This window comes from Electrophorus electricus, chromosome 5 (assembly GCF_013358815.1).
Source record: "Electrophorus electricus isolate fEleEle1 chromosome 5, fEleEle1.pri, whole genome shotgun sequence".
NCBI lineage: Eukaryota > Metazoa > Chordata > Actinopteri > Gymnotiformes > Gymnotidae > Electrophorus > Electrophorus electricus.
The window spans coordinates 17083362-17106688 of NC_049539.1; the positions used below are offsets into that span (position 1 = coordinate 17083362).

The window sequence follows — 23327 nt, forward strand, 5'->3', positions numbered from 1 at the left end:
AGACAACAACGGCAGTTCCCCTCACAGCCGGCAGGGGGAGCTACGTTTGTATTGATGCACATCTTTGAGTAGCTTATTTTCTTCCCAATTCAGAAAATTCAGCGCCATGATGCTGATTAATGATCATTCTCCAAAGGGGATCGGTCTGTTGCTGATTCTAACGTAGTCGTTTCATGACAGTATCTGCACAAAGTAGGACATATCTGATCTTGATACATCGCTAATCTGCGAAACTTGGCTCTACTCTGGGCGAACCCACTCTGTTGCCAGGCAGATCAGTTGCAACATGGCGGCGACTGGAAACGAAGGGGAGACGTTGTTGCCAGATATTGAAGAGGAGGCTGAAGAAATGGAAAGAGAAATGGAGTCAGAAGAGGAAGAGGGAATGGGTGTCGAAAATTCTGAGGACGAAGAGGACGACACGTCAGAGGACGAGCGAGAAAACGAGGCGGAAATTCAGCGTTTGGAAGAACAGGTATGCTAGCTCGGTGTAGTGGAGAATGAATGGAGGCGTGATGGACGCGCAGCTAACCTGCTAGATGGCTCTGGGTTACTGAGGTGCGCAATTGTCAAAATGATTACAAACTCCACACGTTTTAAGATCCCACCGACAAAAATGTCCTAATGGTGGCTTATGTACAAACTTCCCCTGGATATTATGTGGCTAGCTGTGTCTTTCCAATTTCGGAAAACAGGAGCGAGGTATATTTGTTCGCCAACTAGCTAAGCTAGTTAGCTTCTCTGTCGAAGCTCGCTATCGTGTTACTAGCTAGCGTTAACTATCTAGTTTTCGTTAACTATCTAGTTAGCGTGTTGCTAGCCTGGCGTTAACTATCTAGTTATCTAGCTGTGTACTAGCAGTGAGGAGTTAGCCAGCCAACTGGCTAGCATTGTGTGTATCACCCGGGTTGTATATTTGATCACCTTTGGGAAATGTTATGAGGCAAATTTCCCGTATAATGGGAAGACAAATTTATTTAAACAAGCTTCGTCTGCATTGTAAACTTCATTAGCATTTATCAGCTGAGCGTCGGATGCCTCAAATGAAGCGGCTTGCTGGCTAGTTAGCTGGCTAGCTACACATATGGTCAAACAGCGCGCCACTCGAGGGGCATCGCAGGCTCGGGGGCGTGCATAAACGGGTATATTTGGATTGGCGATTTTCATCAAAAGAGTGGTTAAGCATTAAAGCAGCTACTTTTGAAAACGGTTATGTTTTGTTCTTAACTAGCTAGCTTTTGGAAATGGCAAGAGGAGCGAGACTGCCAAATGGTTAAGCGAGCGGTCGTCTGTGTGTTGCGCAACGCTGTTTATTTTAATGATTTGATTCGTGATGTTCTTTTTGTCGCGGCTCTACTTAGTGCGTTGCTGTCTGAAATATTTTCTGTACTAGAGCCTTAGTTTAGTCGGTGGTTCTTGCAGCTCAGTCAGCTCATGTAGTTGAATGAGAGAAAAACATCTGCGTGTCACGACTCCGGGACTGTCAGTTACATGGGGGTTGCCGAGCCTGACGCAGCGAGGTAACTCGCTAGCTACTACGTCGCGGAAATGGACTTCATGTAATTGCACACGATTGTAGCTTCTTGTAGCTAACAAGACAAATAATTATACTGCCCCTTTTTATTGTTTACAGAAACATCTAATCCAGCAGTTTAACATTCACAATACACCGTATGATCTCTTGCCCCGTTCAGCGTGTGGAAGAATGGTAGTAAGGGGTAATACTTTTTTAAAAATTGACTTTGCTTTTGAGCCGATTTCAGCACAATCTTCAGTGCACCAAACTTACTGTTATTGCAAAGATGCAGGCCGACAATTTTAATCGAACGGTGGTGATGGGGTCATCTGGCTAAATTTTACGGTTGTCGGTGCGCGCATGCTCCGGTACTTTGGCTGGCAAGAACAGCTGCGCCTCTCCACAACTGCGCACAGTTCATGAGGAAACACCGCGGAGCACAGCAGACGGTTCCCCTAGTTGGAAAACACGCACGTTGACAGGAGTAGGGGTAGAAACAATGTTTCTCACGATCCTGACATTATTTATTCATTCAGTCGCTTGCTCGTATTCTTTGTTAAAACATGTCAACTGAGAGCACATGTAGGCTTCAGGTTTCTCTATGCATAGCCTGGATAAACCTACCTTTCCTTGAACTCTACACTAGGGGCTGTGATGCTGTGGTTTGGAAATGAGAAAATAATTTGTCACGCAGTATCATGAGATGTCCTTTCAGATGAAGTAGTATCCTGGAACTCAAGCCTCTTCTGCAGATACTGCAGAATGCGTTATCTTAATTCACAAGTGTATTTAAAATGTGATTTGTACACACTAAATGGCTACATGATAATGATGTGAAAGAGCCCTACAACTAATTTATTCTGTATTTTAAATTGTTCTCTGATGTCTGTATAGAAGGTATGTGACTTTGGTCAGGGGTGAAAAATGCCCAGTTGGTTTAGCCTTAGAATAAAACAAGCATGTATTTATTTATACATTCATACATGCAACCTGTTTTGGTGGGCTCATGAATAATTGATAAGCTCTGCTCTATTTGTTGGTTTACAGTGAGGCACTGCAATGGCTCACACAGAATTTACAGGTCAAAATCAGCTGATATCTAATGGAGAGGGGTAAACCATGGAGCATTTAGGCATGCAAGCAAATATGTTTGAGTGTGCATTGGAGGATATTTCAATACTCAAACAAGTTAACTAGTTTGACTTTGACATAACTTCATGTTTGGTGGCCACTAACATTACCTATACTAGCTACTTGCATTTGAACTTGACAACACCGCAAAGTAAATTAAAACCATGGAGCATTTAAGCCTCTAGCTGTATATGGTCGAACCTGCCATGGAGGTTTTTTCAGTTCTCTGACAACTGATTTTAACAGGTTGACTATTGGTCAAATTTATTTATATAGCGCCTTTTACAACAGCCGTTGTCACAAAAGAGCTTTACACATGTAAAGCCTCCAGTCAGCAACCCAAGGCTAACCGTGGCAAGGAAAAACTCCCTAAGATCATAATGAACCAGCAAAAGCAAAGATGGACTCCAGCAGATCTAGCTATGGCAGCACAGATAAAAGGAAAGAGCCAGAAGGAAGCACAGGCATGAGAGCACCCTGGAACATCAGCACTTCGGTGCTCTCAGGCAACAAACTTGAGTGACAAAAGAGAGATGAAGTGACAGCATCATAACATCCCAGTGTACCAAAACTCGTGATGCCCATGGACCTGCAGATCTACTCCTTTACCTAAGATGGGAAATAGTTAATAAAATGCCTGACTGTACAGAGGTTTGCAGCCTAGTCTTAAATATTGAGACTGTGTCTGAGTCTCGGAACATTTACAGGAATTTATTCCATAGTGTGGGAGCTTTTGTAGGAAAAGGCTCTGCCCCTTTTCCTATAGGTGAGGCGGGTCATAATGCATTAGGAGTTTGCTAAGGTGAGACAGTGGTAAGACTGTTCAGTGCTTTGTAGGTCACGAAGTATTTTATATTCAATACAAAATTTTACTGTGAGCCAATGTAATGTAGCTAAGATAAGGGTAATGTGATCAGACTGTCTAGTTGTAACAAGAACTCTGCTGCGTTTTCAACTATCTGGAGCTTGTTTAGGCATGTGGTGGTACAGCCAGATAGTAAGGCATTACAGTAGTCCAAACATTAAGTAATACATTTATGGACTAGCTTTTCTGCATCATGTGAAGAGTATGTTCCTAATCTCTGCAATGTTCCTGAGGTGGAGAAAAGCGGTCCTGGAAATGTTATTTAAACAAGCATCAAATGAGATACTGGGATCTAGAATCACTCCCAGATCTTTAACTGTTAAAGAACATGTGATTGGGAGACCATTGAGGTTCGTTAAGTAATTAGAGAGTGAGGTTCTAGCTGTCTGTGGGCCTAATAAAAGCACTACTGTTTTGTCAGGATTAAGTGAGTGAAAGTTTCTCAACATCCAGTGTCTGACCTCCTTTACGCATACCTCAATTCCTAAGATGATGCATGTCCTCTGGTTTGGCTGAGACATATAACAAAGTTTCCACTGCTATGCTGATCATACTTAATTTGTCCTGATACCTATCTCAGTTATTTAATATAGAGATTATTCTGATATTGAGTCTCAATCAGATTCTTATATATTCCTAGATAATACTATTGCACAGTGCACACTTCAAGTACATCACAGTTATTAAAATCAATCCAATGTATATGCTTGACAGTCATCCATTGTCATATCCTTTTTTTTTTTTTTTTTTTTCATATTTCTTGAATTGTGCCACAAATTGACATGGACCCATTGCTTGTCTATTTCCCAAGTGTTCAACATCTCCATTGCTTGTTTTATATGCTCTGCTGTATGAGACACACAGAACTGCCACGCGTGCAATACCGCACACTTTAAATCAAAACTGGAGTGAATCCAGTGTCCTGAAAGACTAAGTAATGACATCAGGGGAAACATCAGAACTCCAAATATCAGTGGTAAAGCCAATAGCAATCACATTTGATAAAAGACCTTGTATGTAGTCTTGAACCTTGTAAAGCTTCGGTAGAGCTGTGTCTGAAATGTCATGTTGAGAGGGTATGACATACAGATGCTCCAAAAGACAACAAAGACCTGTACTTTCTACCACAGCGACAGGCTGGTCAATGTGATGAATTCGATTACCGTCTTTGTAAGCTTTTTGGCCGTGTCTCGTTCTGGAGAAAATTTCTCTCTTCTTTTAAAAGTTTCCTCTAGTGCATGTTACTTCGGTGCAGCCTTTGCCTGGCTAACCTGAGTAAACTCACTGTATTCCACCAAATGTTTATTTTTTTGGTGGCATTGAACATAGCTCTGTTTCTTCTGCCTCGTGAAATGCTTGCTTTGCAGACATTACATGTGGCTGTTGGACTTGTTTCATTCTCCAGTTTAAAATATTTCCACACTGCAGACAGTTTAGGTATGTTCTGTTTTCTGTTTGTGAAACCCGTGTGATCAGAAAGGATTGCAAACAAAGGATCATGCTTAGGTTTGTGCTTAATAAAGCCGATAACGATCAGTTAAAATGTGCCTTGAAAATATGCCCAAAACCGATCTTTGATATCAGATCGGGATGTCCCTTGTCCTAGAACAGGTCCCTGTGGGACACCGTAGCTAACCTTGATCTATGATGTATTTATTTTTGACAAACTGGTTAGTGATCAGCTAAATAAAATTTAAACTATGATGATGCCTAAAGCCTGAATGATGGACTTTCATGTATCTGGTTCTGGTTCAAGTATAAGCTTAGCTGCTGTAGCTAGAAAAGCTGTAGATCATAACTGTTTTTTCACTTTGGTGGACATGCAAACATTAGTGAGTTAACTAGCTTTAGATAACCAAACATGCTAGCTAGCTTCTAAATTGTCTTGGATTGATGAGGATAAATCTGATATTGTAGATTTATATGATGGGCATCACAAATAAATAGAATGTACTGTAAAGTTGGAACTGCCCCTCTGTTCAGTGTAAATGAGGAGCAGAGCCTTCCAGATGTGTAAAGTTTGAGAAACTATTCAGTGTTTGCAGAGCAAACTAACAACCTGTCTGGGATCCTTTTAAATATGAGAGTTCGCTTCTTTGGGAAGGGTGTAAAAAAATCCCTGTTTCCCCTTTACAGCCTGGAAGGGTACATTTTATTGTATATAGCCTGCCATTTTCATTGTTGTTGCTCTGTTTTCATTTTGTTTTTCTCAACACGTGCAAAACTGTTGAAGCTCCAGCTGTGCAGGTCCGTTTTAGTATTGCCTGGGTTGGAACATGGGCTTGCATAATAAATATGTAAAATTTGGTGATGTTAATGACTGTTAATGACTGTTATGTAATGGCGTAGTATTTTGGAAATGGCCCATTTTACTGCCCTGTTTTGCCTATGTGGTATTTACATTTGAAGACAGTGACAACAGTGTCTGAGGTTTACGGTATGTCAGTACCATGTACTGAACTCTCCTTATTTGACTAAATAATTTTCCATTCTGTGGTCACAGTCAGTTATGCTTTGTCTCTCTTAAAACCTGTGACTTTCTCACAGAGTGCTCAGCCAAAACATTGGTGAGCATTTAGTTCAATCAGCATGCAGTCTTTTGATGTGTAGTGCCATTTCTAACAAGAAAGACCTGATTGTAGTACAGTGCACCTGATTCACTACTCGTTGGAGGCCTTTCTGTTGAGCCTCATGGGTAGGAGATTTAGAAACCTTCTACTGATTAGATTCATGGCCTGGATCTGACTCCTCTCTAAAATATGCTAACATTGCTCAAATGAATAGAAACTAAAAGGAACAAGTTAGGGTAATGTGATGCATTTGAGTAATGATAACTACCATGTTAGTTTTTTGTTTTTTTTTAATCTTTAGGTTGGAAAAGCAGTTTTATTTAACTAATTTATTTAACATTTTGCAACATTAACACAGAGTAATTTTAATTCAACTTTGCAGCTGTTGATTGATGTATTTTGATCTTATTTGCCATACCTTTTATGCTTTTTGCTTCAGACTTTGCATATGCTAATCAGTGTTTGGTTCTAATTGTCGTGTTATCTGCTGTTTTGGGTTTTCATATTGCAGCTGCTGTGGTGTGTATGTGAATTAAAAAACACACACCTAATCTACCCTACATCCTGTCCATGCTGCTTTGTGTGACTACCGTGGGTTTTTCTTGGGTGATAGGTTTAACTGGGTGGATTGCATGAGGTTGATTTTTAATGGCTGTTCCCTTTGCAGCTGTCGATCAATGCCTTTGATTACAACTGCCACGTGGACCTGATCAAACTTCTGAGGCAGGAGGGGAAGTTGCACCGGCTCCGCAAGGCCAGGCAGAAGATGAGCGAGCTCTTCCCTCTGACCGAAGGTCAGCACCACAAACTGGCAAAGACTCTACTTTATCTGACGTTTAGAAAACATTCCATTATTATGCCTGCTGCTCTCTTGGCAGCTTTAGGACAAATTGTAGCAGCTCTTCTGAAGCAGACATTTTGTTTTGGCTGCCGTGGAGACGAAAAGACTGAAGTTACGTAAGGTTTATGAATTGGAAGTGGAAGGGCAAAAATGTTTTGTGAGAGAAATCATGAATGTCTCCTGTACTTTCTGAGCGACCAGTGTATGAAGGTATTCTATCATATGCACCTGCTTTGTTGATCAAATGGCTTGGTGAAAAAGAACAAGTAATTAATTATATTTGACATGACTTAAAAATTGTCAAACAACCAGGATTTTGGTGTCCAAATTTTGCTTCTTTTGCAGTGGTCCTTATAGGCCAGACCCAAGATTGGCCTAACAAGTAATTAAACGTTATGAGCACCTATTAGCATAATGGTGGCCATACACTATAAGATTCTCAAATTATTCCTTTAATATTTGGGTAGTCTTAACTTGGTGCAATTTTAAGGGCACCTTATTCCCTGACTTGCTTAAACTCATTAATTTACCCTGCCTTTTATTATCAAGTCTGATAGCAACAGGTCTGAAATACTGTGTGTAGGGCAAATGTTTCTCAGCCCTGGGTCTAAGAATCACTGGCGCATATAACATCTAACTCAAAACTAAGCTGAGAGTAGGCGTGCATAATATGGGCACTATCACGCTGTGGCTCTATTAATGCTCATTTGGGTTGTGCCCAGAGCACACAATAAAAAAAATTGTCAGCTTTCAGTTATATAATTATTGCAAAATAAATTTTTGCAGGAACAACTTGGGAACAAACAGATTATGCAGCTCTTGCCTGCGGCGTAACATCAGTATGCATTTGGAATACTTGTGTTATTAGCATAGTGCTCTGCTTTCACGCTGTGTTCTGATTGCCCATGCAGAGATTTGGCTGGACTGGCTTAAGGATGAGATTGGTCTGACAGAGGGCGAGGAGGCGGAGCGTGAGAAGATCTACGACCTCTTTGAGAAGGCCGTGAAGGACTACATCTGTAAGATGGGCCCCGTTTGCACAGAAGCAACTGAATGAGCAGTAACTTGACTGCTGCTGCCCGGGACTTTCGCTTGACCTTCCCTGCTAGCCTTTTGGAAACCACTCTTAGCTTTTCCATTTTTCTGAATATGGCCTTTCTTCTTTGGCCCAAGAGTCCACATATATAATAGTTGACTTGCTAAATTCATTGTCTCTGACAACAGTATGTTTATAACATTACCTCCAAAGTGCTCTTCATCTTGAATTCCTGATCTGTGGAAAAATTATTTTTAAAAACCTGGCAGGGTTTTTAAAGCAAAGTTGCTGCTTTCCCCTTCAGCAGATTAGTGAGAGATTAATAAAATACTAAAAAAAAGACTGACGGCCCAGTCAGTTCCTACAGCAACAGTGTTAAAGCCATTGACGAATGTCCTTTAGGGAATGTGTTTTGGTGGGAGAATTCTTTAACGCACGCACCCCTCCCGCCCTCAGGCCCGGATATCTGGTTGGAGTATGCCCAGTACTCCATAGGGGGAATGGGAGCATCAGGGGGCATGGACCGAGCACGCGCCATCTTCGAGAGGGCCCTGACAGCTGTGGGTCTGCACATGACCAAGGGTGCCGCCCTGTGGGAGGCATACCGGGAATTCGAGATCGCCATCCTCTCCACCCTGCAGGTATTAAACACCCACACCCACGTCTGCCACACCTTTAGGGGCAGATCTGGGATCAGTGTTTCCTTTGGGCATCCTGTTGATGACTGTGACATAGACAAGAATCCTCAGTTAAAGCTAGGGGAACTTTTTTCTTTTTGTTTTCTTGTAAGAGCTTTGGTGATGACAGACCTGTCACAGATGGAGGCTTAAAATGTGTGTTGGTAGGATTTAGCCATCCTACCCTGCTCTCAGAGGTCCGCTGATCTGCACAGTAATGCACCCGTCGCCAGACAGCTAATGTAGGTTACGGGGGGTGTGTGTGTGTGTTGGGGAGCATTACGTGTTGGGGCAAACTCTGGACAGGTGGACGAAGCTCCTGCCGCACAGTTGGACAGCTGCGATCCGTTGTGGCAGGATGGAATGGTAACCCACTCTTCTGTCGCCATGGCAGCCCCCTCCCGGCAGCGTTCCGAGCCCAGAGCAGCAGGAGCAGCTGAATGTGCAGCTCGAGAGGATCCATACACTCTTCAAGCGCCAGCTGGCCATACCTCTAATGGGTGAGGAATCCATTATCTTCTATCTTTCTCTCCCCCACAGTCTGATGGGGGAAAGATCGTTCCGTCTCTTTCCTTTTGCATCTTTGGCACACTTTACCTTCGCGTCTTGTTTTCTTGTCTTTTTCTCATAGTCAGTCTCATTCAGTCTTGCTCTCCCTTTCACTGACTACCTTTATAAATAATGAAACAGAACACAAAAGTCTCATATGGCAAATTTAAGTGAAAAAAAAAAAATTCTCTGCCCAGAGTGCAGTTTTATTCCAGCAGCACTGACTGGTCCACATTAAAAAACGTGCTGGTTTGGCATGCCGCTTGTTCCACGCTCTCTAACGTGCCGTCCACGCCCACTAATGCTCCGCTGTACGCATAGCCACTTCCACTGCCGGATAGCATGTGCCTGCTTGCGTGCGGCCAGTGGCATCTCGCAATGTTCAAGCAGACTTGCTATAATGCCGGAATACAGGAGGAGATGCAGACACCCAATCAGAGATATGGTTAAGATAGCTCATACAAATGATTTAGTTTTTCCAGCTGCGGTTTAGTTCTGTACTTAATCAGCAGAAAGCTGTTGAGCAGAACCCAGGACAAATGATACTCGCACAGAAATGGAACTTGAAAAAAAACTAAAAAAGGCCATCTAGGGATTGCGTTTTCTCCCTTGTTCTATTTTTAGTGTGAAAGCTCGCTTGGTAACCACGGCGTCGTAATGGGTCTTGGATTCTCCAGCCTTGTACCGTGCATAAACTTGTCAGGTGCTCGCAGGCATCGCTGAGCTGTGTATCGCCAACTCCATAACATCTCTGCTGTCCCAGCTCACAGTGTGGTGGCCCAAGCCAAGAGCTGCCTAATCCACCTGCATATAGCCAGATGGTCTGGCTCTGTGGCTGCCATGTTTTTTTTTTTTTTCCTCTCTCTCTCTCTCTCTCTCTCTCTAATGGATGCAAAAGCAGCAGAGATGTAGTGGAGCAAGCTGCAGGACTCCCCCCCCCCCCCCCCCCCCTTCTCGCTCTCTTTCCTCTGATGGGGCCAAAGTGTGGATTATGCTCTCAAGCATCTTGGCTCGCTGTTCCCCTGCTTTTGTGCTGTTTTGTAAGAAGGCTGTATCTCTGCATAGCTACTATAGCCACCACGATTGGGGCTGGCTAACCAAAGACAGAAACGGGCTGTTTTGTTCCAAAGGACCTTGACACGAAATTTTTTTTATAAAGCAGCCGAACAGTGAAGTACTGGAAATGTGCATGAATGGTGTGATGTCATCTCATCGTTCTTCATCATCATCTTCATCATATCATCATCATCATCAGCGTTCGCTTTCACTTGCAGATTCTGCATCTGGGTCCTGATTTTGGACTTTCCTGGTTGACGTGAAAGGGTTCTGGGATGGTGATTTTGAGTGTTACTGGTATGTAGGCCAGGGTTGTGATAAGCGTGTGTTGCTGTGCAGATATGGAGGGCACCTACACGGAGTACTCTGACTGGGCAGACGAGGGTGCCCCAGAGACAGTTACCCAGCACTATAAGCGTGCTCTGCAGCAGTTGGAGAAGAGACGACCTTACGAGGAGGCCCTGGTAACACACACACACACCCTGCACCATGTGCCAAGGTGCCACTTCACATACATGTTTGTACTGTTTTGTGTTGTGCCTCTGTTCCGCACCCGTTTGGAACGGTTGCCATGGCATTGTTTGAGTTTCCCTTCGGGTGCTTCTCTCTGCGCTGCAGCTGGTGTCCGAGCCACCCAAGCTGGGGGAGTATCAGAGCTACATCGACTACGAGATGAAGGAGGGAGACCCGGCTCGCGTTCAGATTGTGTTCGAAAGAGCACTGACTGAGAACTGCCTAGTGCCAGACCTCTGGGCCAAATACACTGCCTATCTGGTGAGAGGTCCTCTCAGATAAACAGATCCTCATACAAACCCACTTAAGGTGCTTTTTCTGCAGTGATGCAAATATGTTTAGTCACTCATAGATTTCCACAGACATACAACTTGGCTGTGTATTCTTTTCTCTGTCACTCACTCTCTTGCTCTCTTCCTCTCACTCACCCATACACAACCACCTCCATACACTCTTATTTTGACATCCTGTATATGTGCTGCCTCCCTCAATTTATGTGAAAGCATTTTTATGAGATGGTAATGGCATGGTAATGAGATGCACAAGCCACAAATGCATCGCAACCTCGGTGCATTCGAGATAGTGTTGGGGGCTTTACCACGGATGGGTGGGAAGTGGAGGGAGAGACTGATTGCGGAATGGGGGATGGGAAGGGTGCATTTACCTACACGGAGCGGGAAAAAAAACCACCTGAACAGAAACGGAGAGGAGATGCCTTGCCACAGAAGCAACCAAACGCCTAATTCACTGGGGCTTTTTTTATTGCGCGTAACCTGACAACTGCCTCGCCTGACATAACTGCCTGTGACCACCAGGTTTCGCGCCTCATTCGGCTATTTACCTTGATTCAGAAAGTGCCCATGATGGCTGCCTGGTGCGTTAAGAGCAAATGTAATGTGATTAAATCCATCAGACACCCGCTCGATCTCTGAGAGGTGAATAAAATGATCACAGCCTTGCATAACTGAACAATGTGGTGTTTGTACTGTTTACGTAGTGTTTTCAGCTATTGTTATCAGGCAGCTTGTCATGAAATGTGGCATGTCTACATTACAAGACCCCCTGGTGCTTTTGGCCTGGTGTGTTATAGTGTACTTGGGGATATTTTGGCTTTGTAAATATGGATTATAAATGCAGTGTAAAAATGCCATTTGTCTTTGTTCTCACCATAAAATATATAGGAAAATTTTTTTCAAAGAGAAAAATCTTCATGAACTATGTTTATGAATCGTCATGATATGCTTAAATAGGGCAAGATCAGGGAACATAAAGTGAGAGGACTGGTTGCTGACCTTCATAAACTGCATGGCAGCTATTAAGAACTGAAAAGGGGCAATAATTAAGCAGTTTGAAATGATGTTTATAAAAAAATGGACCTTCCATGATACAAAAAGATCTGTATGGGTCTTGGTTCAAGAAATGCATCTTTAGGAATTTGATTTTATGGGGAACCAGAAGAACATGCCCTGTTGATAAATTCCACTGGAGCTTTGCTTTGTCTTCTTTTATCAAATGAGACAGAAATGCCATTTTTGGTCACAAAAAATGGATTGAGGACACATTCAAGCAAAAAAGAATATTCTGGCTACCTCTGCAGGGGAGACTAAATCTGATGTGCTGTTGGAGCACAAAAATGGCTCTGTTAGGACAGGATGAGGCTTGTGTAAATGTTCACTCAAGGTGCCCCACCTCCTCTCCCTGTGCAAATGTGGGAGGTGAACTGGAAAGCAGAGTGCAGACTCTCCAGGCTCCTTGCGTGCCGTGCTGTGGTCAGCCATCGGTGACATCTTCCAGGAGACATTCTCCTACATCAGAAGTGCAGTAACGCTAGCAAAGGGAAGACTCATGGCGCTAGGCTAGGAGATCTCCTGTGTCGCACCACTTCTTCTATACAGTGAGATGAAAGACGCAATGAAATACAAACATGCCACCACTGCGAGGTATAATATCATCTTGAGCCTATCTCAGAAATCTGTGCATGGAAAAACTTGGATGAAATGTTGGATACTAGGACTGCTACGGGATTGCAAATAACTATTTGGCACTTTCTATGAGTGTTGTTAAAAAAAAAAATTAATACATGTGCATTTGTGTGAGGTGGTTCTCCAGCTGAGCACATAAGCAAATTAATCATGTAGGTTTCCTACAATATGCCTGTCACCTCCTGGGTCTAACTGTAGAAAAGAGAGTTATTTCTGCATTAAGCCTTAAGTTGCTCTCACTGTAAAGTTCCATACCTCCATACACTGTGTAATCCGATATCTAAATGGCCCTGCTGCAGGATCGACAGCTGAAGATCAAAGAGCTGGTGTTATCTTGTCATGAGCGTGCCGTCCGGAACTGCCCCTGGACCATGGGCTTATGGAAGAGCTACCTACTGGCTCTGGAGAGGCATAAGGCGGAGCATCACACAGTGTCAGGTGTTCACGCTGTAGAAAGCAATAATTGATTGGTCAATGAAATACCCCCCCCCACCCTACCCCTATTCCCTTCTGTTAGTGTTTATTAGATGCCATCTTTCTAGTCCTGCTGTAAATTAGTGCTATTTCATTACTCTGTGCTCAGGCTTATTTGGATGCATTTCTTCCCAGATGTGTTTGAGAAGGCCCTGAGTGCTGGTTTCATCCAGGCCACCGATTATGTGGAGATCTGGCAGTCATACCTGGACTACCTGAGAAGACGTGTTGATTTCAGCAAAGGTGAAAACACAATGTCCACGTTGCTGTTCTCCTACCACTTGGATTTAAACCTTTTGTACTTTTTGTAGTGTTTCCTGTCCTCATTGCTTGTTGGCACACTGATTGATTGATTGATTATTGAGTGAGTAATTGTTGATCGATTGCAGAGGGGAGCCGAGAGCTTGAGGAGCTGCGGGCAGCTTTCTCACGCTCTCTTGACTACCTGAAACAAGACGTGGAAGAACGTAAGTGACATTTTGGGCGAGTGTGCAGGTTAAACAGGACTACACACTTAAATTCTCACAAATCGGTTGGTCCTCTGCAATTAGTCAGTCACAGAAAGCTACAATTACTGCATTGCATTTTTTTTCCCCATGTCTGCCACATCAAAAGTATCTATTTTTTGGGTATTTGAAATGTGTTCACTCATAATAAATCACTGTCATCTGTCAGTCCTGAACAAAATAGATGCACTCGATTGATTGATTTATTTATTTTTCTTTCTTTTTCTCTTTTCTCGCCTCCATTATTCTGTTGTCACTATGGTAACTGAATAACTCGACTGTGTTGTTGCAGGTTTCAGTGAAAGTGGGGATCTGTCCTGCACGATAATGCAGATCTGGGCCAGGATAGAGGTAAGCAGAGACCGCCGGCACCTCCAGGTTCAAGTTCCTGCCCTCACACCTTTGTGGAGTAGTTTGACCGGAAGAGCTAGCTAAGGATGAACCGAAGCCAGATGTGACTAATCAATAATCACCATGTTTTGTTTTTGCGAAACGGGTTTCTGAGCCGCCTCCTTTATTCACAGTGTTTTGAATATTTGTGGCTGAACTAGGCTGGTCGTAGTATTTGGTTCTTCCTGGAGGGATAAACTGCAGCACTGCACTGTACTTTACAATGGTTTATCTGCTGCAGTCCACCTTGCAATTTGATCACTTGTGGTGACCATGTTTCTTCTAGCTCCTAACCTACTGTGGTGTGTTTGTGGGTGTGTGTGTGCATATATTTTTGTCCTTCTCTTGACAGGCATTGCACTGTAAGAATATGCAAAAAGCGAGGGAATTGTGGGATAGCATCATGACAAAGGGGAATGCTAAATATGCCAATATGTGGCTGGAGTACTACAACCTGGAGAGGTCAGTGTTATTTCGATCAAAGCAAAATGAACAAGCAAGGCCTGTAAAACATAAAGGGATAAAATACCTACTGTTTCTTATTAGTAGCAGACTGTTGTGCATAAAATAAGTCCTATTTCCCTTTAATGCTGTTCAGTCATGCAATTTCTAAAAATATTTATACAGCATTTTTTTTCAAAATGGCAAACGAACACTGTTGGCTAGTGGATTTATGGCTTTGGTGAGCTGTAATATTAGGACATGCATACAAACTGTGTGTATGTGTGTTTTTTCAGGTCATATGGAGATGCTGTACACTGTAGGAAAGCTCTGCACCGGGCAGTGCAGTGTACATCAGACTACCCAGAGCATGTGTGCGAGGTCCTCCTCACGTTTGAGAGGGTGGAGGGTGAGTGCTTCTTTTATGGACACACATTAAACCTAGAGTTTAAACCTAGGTATGTATTACAGTTAAATATTATATTCTAAAAATGACCCAGCGAGGTAAATTAGGACATCAAGCCTTCAGTTCTTTTTGTTGTTGTTTTCTTTCTGTCTTTGTTTGCTTGCTGTTTCTTGCTCTTTCACTATCTGACCTAACTGCTTGTGTCCTGTGGCAGGTTCTCTGGAGGACTGGGATGCAGCCGTGCAGAAGACGGAGTCCAGGCTGAATCGAGTGCAAGAGCAGAGAGCAAAGGCTAGATCCCATGATGCCTTAATAACCAGTGCTGCTTTTGGCTTGCCCATTAGATACATGCGATTACTATATGATTGCTTTCTAAAAGTACTGAATAATTACAAACACCACAAGAGACCTCTAGGTTTCTCAGACCTGTCTTTCAGAATACAATTTCTTTCTCTGCTATGAAATTTCTAAGCTTCAAAAATTCTTTTAATTATTGGTTAATTAAATGAAACCGAAACGTGTTTTTATTTTTAGTTTTTTACCTCTTTATTCATGCAGGTTTTTTGTAGTGCCATTGTTGCATCCTATATGCACTAAATGTATTAAGCAGCTCGATTGAGCTACTTGAAATGAGGAAGTGACCAGGGAGCGCCATACATGGCGTTGTTCTGTCCTGTCCTGAGTAGAGATGAGGCTCGAGCTCTCTCTCTCCCTCTGCTATCTGTACCAGGGCAGATGCATACACACATGCCTGTTACTGATGTTGGTTTCCCAAAAGCATCATAACAAGAAGATAATTGTCAAATGGTAGAGTGAGTATCACAGTGAATCACACTCCCTCACTCATTTAAGATATCTTAAGCTCAATGATCTTGAATTCTTTTCAGAAATGCGTCACAGCACTGTTCAGAGAAAGAAGAGAGAGAGCACTTATATTTCAGTGACAAGTTAGTGAAAACACGATGCTTCCAGTGAGAGGCACTTGCAGGGATGGATGACAGTTCTGTGAGAGGAAAATTAAGTTTTCTGTTTTTCTCAGCCTTTGGTATTCAGGTCTATCATGTCTGACCTGAAGCTTTCGCAGTGGCCTGGTCTGACCTAAAGTCGTATTCAAGCGTGTTGTACCGCTAACTCTTTGTAGTCTGTGCTCCGAAGTTGTTCGTCCGATCTAAAACATTGTACTTGCTAGTTTCGTCCAGTCAAAGTGTGCGTGAGGGTGTGTCTGATCTGATGCCATGCTTCTGTGCAGGTGGCTGAGCGAGAGGCTCTAATAGCCCAGCAGGAGGAAGACCGAGCTGAACAGCGGCGAAAGGTCAAGGCTGAAAAGAAAGCACAGAAAAAGAACCAGAAATCTAACAGGATGGGAGACAAGCGGAAGGCGGAAGACAAGTGTGAAGATGAATGGGGAGAGGAAACGGGTGAGCGTGGGGAATGAACGAGGCCTGACCTCAAGTAGAATGAACCTCGTTTTCCAAGTTGGCTAAACAGGACCTGTCAATATAAGTGATCCATATAACTGCCTAATTATATTACATATGAAGTTTCAAAAACTGTGTGTGTTCTCAGAGTTGGCTTGTAAGAGACCTCGAGGCGATGGAGATTTTGACTCTGTGGCCACAGAGGAGCAGATGGAGACTGAGCGCGTTCCTCCACCTTTCAGACCGGAGCCTCCAGGTGCTCAGAGGAACCAGCAGGCCACATCGGCCTTCAAAATGCCAGATGCTGCCTCATTTGAGCAGCGCAAAGACTCGAACAGCGTATTTGTGAGCAATTTATCCTTCAACCTGGAGGACCCTGAGGACAAGATGAGGGATGCTTTCAAAGGCTGCGGGACTGTCGTGCAGGTGCGGCCAGTGTTTACAGCCAAGGGCGCGTTCAGAGGCTACTGCTATGTGCAGTTTGAGGACGAACTAGCTGTCCAAGAAGCATTGAAGCTGGACAGACAGGAAGTTGGCGGAAGACCGATGTTTGTCTCCCCCTGCGTGGATAAGAGCAAAAACCCTGAATTTAAGGTACCTGCTACCCAGAGTATGTGCCAGAGATGTGCTTTAGGTTTTCAGATTTTAGATTGCATTCAATCACCACCCAGTTTAGAAGAAACAAACATTAATTAGACATACCATGTGTACACGGTGTTCCCATGCTCAGACAACTCTCAGCCCTGCAGTGGAATTAACATTTATGTTTATGGAATTTAGCTGATGCTTTTATCCAAAGCGACTTACAATTATAAATGAATACAACTAACATTTGAGGGTTAAGGGGCTTGCTCATAGGCCCAACGTTGATAACTTGGTGGCGGTGGGATTTAAACTATTAACCTAGTACTAGTCGAGTATCTTAATCACTGAGCTAGAGAGTTCAAAAGGATGCATTCACACTTAATCCAACAATTTAATCCAATGGTTTGTTTTAGTCTAACCAAAACTGCCCCCTTAAAAATATAAAAATTCCAGCCACATTATACATTCATATCAGCATAAAGATATGCCGTGCTTCTTCTTAGTGATCTTCTGCAGCTGTGCAGTGTCCACTTTTTTGCATGCTGCTTTCCACTTGACATGGTCCAAGGATATGTTCTCTTAAATTCCAGCTAGTTAAGGCACCCACTGCCATTTGGCATACTGCAGTTTTGCCCTCCATGGGACTGCTTGTAGCCTTGGCTTGCTGAACCCACATGTCTGATGAGGTGTCCACAGATTAGAAAATGCTCTTCCAGGATGCTCATCCAACGATGTAGATCAGGGATGTCCCAACATTTATCCTTATGGTCATCTGGATGTAGCATGAAATAATGTGCAGGCTGGTTGAACCAGGATCGGTCCTGACTAAGATGAGATGGCCATAGATGCAGTCGCTGTTGCAAAGTTGTTGCTAAGGACCGCTAATGTGCTTGCATCCCTCTCCAGTGTTTCTCGACTTGGCTCATTTTCCCTTTGTCTTTTCTCCCCGTGATTGTTACTTGAGCAGGTAACCCTTGCATACAGTTTATGTTGCTCAGGCTGTGGCGTGGCACTTTGCCTGTGGGGAATGTCGTAACATGTCCGGTTGAGGTCAACCGGATTGTAGGTTAGGATTAGAATTGTAGGTTAGGAATGATGACTAAATACTAACCAGCATATCACGCCACCTGACGTTGGAGACTCCCATTGATGAACAGGGTCCTTACTGGTCTTGTTGTCAGCCAATACCTTGAAGAGGTGGTGGTGGTGGGATTTGTGGAAAAAATGTCTTAAATAGGGTACTTAAGATGCATATGAAGTTGGTTAAATTTTAAGGCATTATATCTATCCTTAATTGGTAAATTTATCCCACAATCCAGTGCTATGATGAGCTTAAAAAAAATTTCATTCCCTGTGGCATGTGCTCCAGTCGCTCGCTGCATATGTTTGACAAGATGGATCACATGGAGCTGTATGGACTGTTGTTTTTTTTGTTTTTTTTATATGTGCAAAACATCACAAGACATGCAATGCTGAATGTTGGTGACAGAGAGAAGGGACCAAGATGAGACTTGCCTCAGTTTGTGTAGCACCAATAAATAAATCCCTATGCTATCCCATTCAAACAGTTCTGTAACTCTGAGCTCAGAAAACTGATGAACAGAGTTTCTAAGCAATCTGTTCATGTGGAAGTGTGTCTGTAACGAATACTATCCGTACTCAGAACCGTTCGGCTCTACGGTGGAAAAGAGGCTGGGGTTATCTAGAATGCTAAAGATTTATTGGTGTTTATCTTTAGCTTGCTAGCTAGCTTCCTATCTGGCAGTCTTCACATACATGCGTTACCAAATTTGCAGCCTCAGTCTTAATGAGTAGTCGAAAACTGTCTAGTCTGTCTAAAACAGGAGCAAATTGGTCTGCTTAGATTGTCTCATTAAAATGGCTTATAAGTATAACCTGCAAGGTAGGTTTTATCTAATAAAGTGAGTGACCTGCAGAGACACATGCTGTACAGATATGTATGAATATTCATTAAAAGCTGGGTACAGGTGCATTCAGCAGTATAGACAGCACTTACATTTACTGTGAGGTTTTGTTCAGAATGTGGGTAGTTCATCTGCTTGCTGGTTTAACAATAGCAGCGTGGTACAGTTTAAAAGGTTCACAATGTTCATAGTGTTTTTGAAATGGAGAATGCGGTCCTAGAAACTTCAGAGCAGTGTTCATTAATTTTCTTCTCATTTCTTGTGACAGGTCTTCAGGTACAACACGTCGATGGAAAAGCATAAGATCTTCATCTCGGGACTGCCCTTCACCTGCACTAAGGAGAAGCTCGAAGAACTGTGCAGGGAGCACGGCACAGTCAAAGCTGTGCGCCTGGTCACCAACCGCTCTGGCAAACCCAAGGTTACGGCACACTCCCCCCTCGGCAACGCAGTAATGCGAGTTGTGTAAAAATGGTTCTTTGAATGTTACCGTAACCACCTTGTGCAGACAGTCCATAACTCCCAATTATGAACTTTAATGCATACATTGTGGTCTAATAATGTGGTTGCCAAGATACCTAACAATTGATATAAGCTTTACACAGCTGGCATTAACCACAAGGACACTAGCAGGTTGCTAATGGTAGTTCACCAACTACTGAACCGTTTGTGTCTATAGTTTTGTCATTATGATGGAAAAGATAAAAACATACTACTCCATCAGTACCTGTGAATGAGGTACAAAATGTGAATTGTTTGCACATTAGTCACTGATAAGTTACATAATACACATATGGCTGTGTAATTCTGATTCTCTCTGCTTGCGGCTTTATATTCTGTTCTGCTTCAGTCATGTAACAGGCTGGGAATCGTGACAGTGGACTGTCAATCAAGTGTGCTCATTGTTCCGACACACACACACACACACACACACACACACACACACGTACACACACTGACATGGAGACAACACAGTTTAAAACTACAATATGGATTGATTTAATGATCGGTTTCAGCATGTGTTTTCAGATGAAAATTAACTGGTAGATGAGAATAAACTAAAATCAAGGAGTCTAGTCATATTCGTTTATGGAGGAATAATTCAAGTGTATTGACTAATGGAGGTTAAGAAAAGAAGTGAAATAATTAAGTGTAAACAAGAATTAAATGCTCAACTATTTCCATTCCTAGTTGCATTTTTAAAAGTTTAAGGAATTAAATCAGCTGACTTGAGAGGATGAATGGGTAAAAACAAATGTGCCAAGAAGCGAAGAAAAACATGAAGGACATTGGAGATTTCTTCATTACCCATGTTAGGCTGTATTATTTGTTCACTCTGCGATGCAGGTCATTTTTAATTGTAATGCTTCTTACAGCCCTCCCTGTAGAATAACTGTGTGCCTGCACATGTTCTCCAGGGCCTTGCGTATGTGGAGTTTGAAAATGAGGCACAGGCTTCTCAGGCCGTGCTGAAAATGGACAGGACCAAGCTGGACAGCCACACCCTGTCGGTCGCTATCAGTAATCCTCCAGCCCGGAACTTGGATGCCAAGGTGACACCCGGGCGTGTGCTGGGAGCCATGATGCCTCGGCAGCTGCAGGGAGCGTGAGTACAGAGTACCATCTGAAACGGGGTTCACCAGTGCTGGCAATTTCTGTACAGTGTCAGAGATGACTAGGACCTTGCAGCAGACGACACGAGGGCATGTGATCAGTTAAACCAGTTTTAAGTGATTGGAGCAGATGACTGTACTTCGGTTGCAGTGTAATAACGATTTGGTAATTGAATTGATTAAGTGTTATCGTACCTTTTGCAGTGGAAAAAAATAATAATTTGGGTTATTTTTCTACCACCTTGTCCTGTACAATGCTCCATTCAAGTCAGAAAATTTTCTCTGTGGATTTTTGAACCAATGAGTCCTTTTGGCCTTGGTATATGTTTACTCTGTGAAATATCAAGGGTTTTGTTTTCAACTTCTTTAGTTTGTGTGTTTTAGATTCTGTGTAAACCTCCACAAACACTTCAAAGCATCTTTCAGGAATGGCAGTAGGTGGCAATCCAGCCTTTAGTACTGAAATAACAGGCCTTTAAAATCACAAAAGACCATTTAACAACTCACTTGCCAGTATATTCAGCGCCAGTCCTACAACTTGCCAGTTGTTTATACCTAAAGAGCACTTAAAAAAAATAAAAAATAAAAAAATATAAACATATATATAAAAAATATTTGTTTTTCTACTTGCTTCCCGGTGTGGTTTCAGCCGTGGGAAAGGACGCACGCAGGTCTCGCTACTCCCACGCTCCCTGCACCGGCAGAACACCCCGGAGGCGAAAGCAGAGAACGGCACCACCACCAAGGAGCAGGATAGCATGAGCGACGGGATGCAGGCAGGCCTCGCTGCCTCGGGGGTGAGTGCGCCAGCCAAGCCCATGTCCAACGAGGACTTCGCCAGGCTGCTCCTGAAAAAGTAAAACTGTACGCAGCAGCAGTCTAGTACGATGGAAGCACCTGCCTTGTGTCGGAAGCCATTCTGTGTCCTTATTACAACCAGGAGGAAGAAACTGAGATGTTTTGATTTTCTTTTTCTTGTATATATGTGAAACACCTCCTGAATTCTGGGGGGGGGGGGTGATTTTAACACAGTGTCAATAGAGATGAGTGGGTCATTTGTTTTTCTTTCTTTATCTGATTGGGGAAGTTATAGAGATTGAAGACTTCAAAGTGAGTATTTTTTTAACCAGATGTCAAAACAACCATGTGAACCATGTTGTTTTAAATAAGGTATATGCAAAACCTGCTATTTGCTACGAAAGTATATTAGAAATGTATTATAAATGAGAAAATCGTGCTTTTCAAATGTATTTGCCATCAATATACTGGTTATTTTCTCTATAGACTGCTTTGGTCAGCCAATACACACTATTTGCCTTTTGTTCAAGGCAGAAAAAAAATATTTGCTTTACAGAACATTAAAACTGCATTTGTAAAAAAAAATATTTATTTGCAGTAATAAAACCCTGGTATGCTCACTCTGTGTGCGTTCTAAATTTCAAAGTGTCTGGTCTTTTAATGTCCTCACATAACAAAAAACCAGAAGTGTTGTCAGCTGTTCAAATCCTATGTGTAAAAAAACAGCAGCCCACTTTTTTGATAATTCTTTCTAAGTAGACTTTCATTTTGTTAAGATCCTAGTGCTTTCATTCAGAACTTGGTTGAGATTAAAAACATTTGCACAGATTTCTGCATTGTCATGTATGTCATAAGGCTGGAGCTCTAGCCCTGTGTTTAGGGCATACTCCCTACTGGCTAATACGTAGCTTTCAAACCTGCCTTACCCTGCTGGCACCATATTGGCTGTAGAATGGTAGAATATACGTGCGCCTAGAGTGTCTGCTCCATTGCCAGACTGCAAGAATCTAGAACTTGGTTCAAATTCTAGAGCTCATCTTGAAGTTTCCATCCAGAGAAACTAAGAATTTCTTCCAGGATTACAAAATTTCTTGGGCTCTGGTTGAATTGGGTGTAGAATTCTTCTGTCTGGCTGTGATATGGCCTTGGACCATTCCCTTTCTCCATGGACCGACCATTATGTATAAGAATCTATGCAGCTGTTTATCGCTAGAACCTTCCACATTAGTTTGCCTGAACATACCCATTCCCTATACTGTAATTATATATACATGTCAGCATCTGAGTCAGTAATTTTGTGGGGCTTTTTTTTTTTGGATCAATGTGGAAGGGTTGAGCCTTTTACCAACTATTAAGTGATCTGTCAATAGTGTATTAGTTTTAGAACCCCTTATTAAGAAGTTTCCTTACCAGTCAGTTCCTTTAATGGAGTATTTGTTGACTATTCACCTCCCTTGGTGGTTGGCCATAGTTTTGTAAAACGTTTGTATATTTTGATCTGAACAAATAGTAGCTCTATGTATTTGCTTATGATCACCACAGTGGCCTAAAATAGTATTGAGAAATGTGCTGTTGGAATGTCTTGTTAAGTATCTTCAAAAGAGAAAAAAAACAAAAAAAACAGTGGTATTCAGTATCGACTTGGGATTTATTTCTTGGTCTTCGTTATTATTTTAATTTGCAATAGGTTAGTGTGTGCTTCAGATTTTATTTACCAAATCTGTGTCCTGTCTTTGAAAATTGTTCTTGTTTCATTTTAAGAATTTGAAGTTTAACTGATGGTTTCTGCCACCCCACTTGTATTTTTTCCTGTTCTTTTACATTGTCAGGCCTAAATTGTTTATTAAAGCAATTAAAATATGTGGTTGTTGAACATAATGTGAGGTTTTGTGTTGTATCCAGTTCATACATTTTAAGGCCAGCATGTGCTACATTTTGTTTACTGCTGCATTAAATCAGTTTGGTATATAAACATTTGTTCTAAATGTACATGAACAGTAGATGGCTATGATGCCTCATAATACCAGTGGATGAC

The 23327-nt window shown here is 42.5% G+C and overlaps 1 protein-coding gene across 1 annotated transcript; it reads left to right on the forward strand.

The window, feature by feature from the left end:
* The first annotated feature begins 19 nt into the window (after nt 1-19).
* On the forward strand, nt 20-23170 carry sart3 (spliceosome associated factor 3, U4/U6 recycling protein). The gene is made up of 19 exons (XM_027009264.2): nt 20-475; nt 6750-6876; nt 7835-7942; nt 8416-8600; nt 9031-9136; nt 10581-10705; nt 10860-11015; nt 13036-13174; nt 13346-13453; nt 13600-13677; nt 14009-14067; nt 14459-14568; nt 14844-14956; nt 15168-15244; nt 16203-16371; nt 16520-16965; nt 19150-19302; nt 20300-20487; nt 21144-23170. The coding sequence occupies exons 1-19, from the start codon at nt 287-289 to the stop codon at nt 21352-21354; spliced, it is 2847 nt and encodes a 948-aa protein (XP_026865065.2). The 5' UTR covers nt 20-286; the 3' UTR covers nt 21355-23170.
* Nucleotides 23171-23327: the final 157 nt, after the last annotated feature.

What these genes read in the sequence shown, in the direction of transcription:
- sart3 (XM_027009264.2), top strand. Translation starts at nt 287, where the DNA reads ATGGCGGCGACTGGAAACGAAGGGGAGACGTTGTTGCCAGATATTGAA. An exon ending in GCTCTTCCCTCTGACCGAAG is followed by an intron (nt 6,877 to 7,834) that starts GTCAGCACCACA and finishes TTGCCCATGCAG; the next exon opens with AGATTTGGCTGGACTGGCTT. An exon ending in TGCAAGAGCAGAGAGCAAAG is followed by an intron (nt 15,245 to 16,202) that starts GCTAGATCCCAT and finishes GCTTCTGTGCAG; the next exon opens with GTGGCTGAGCGAGAGGCTCT.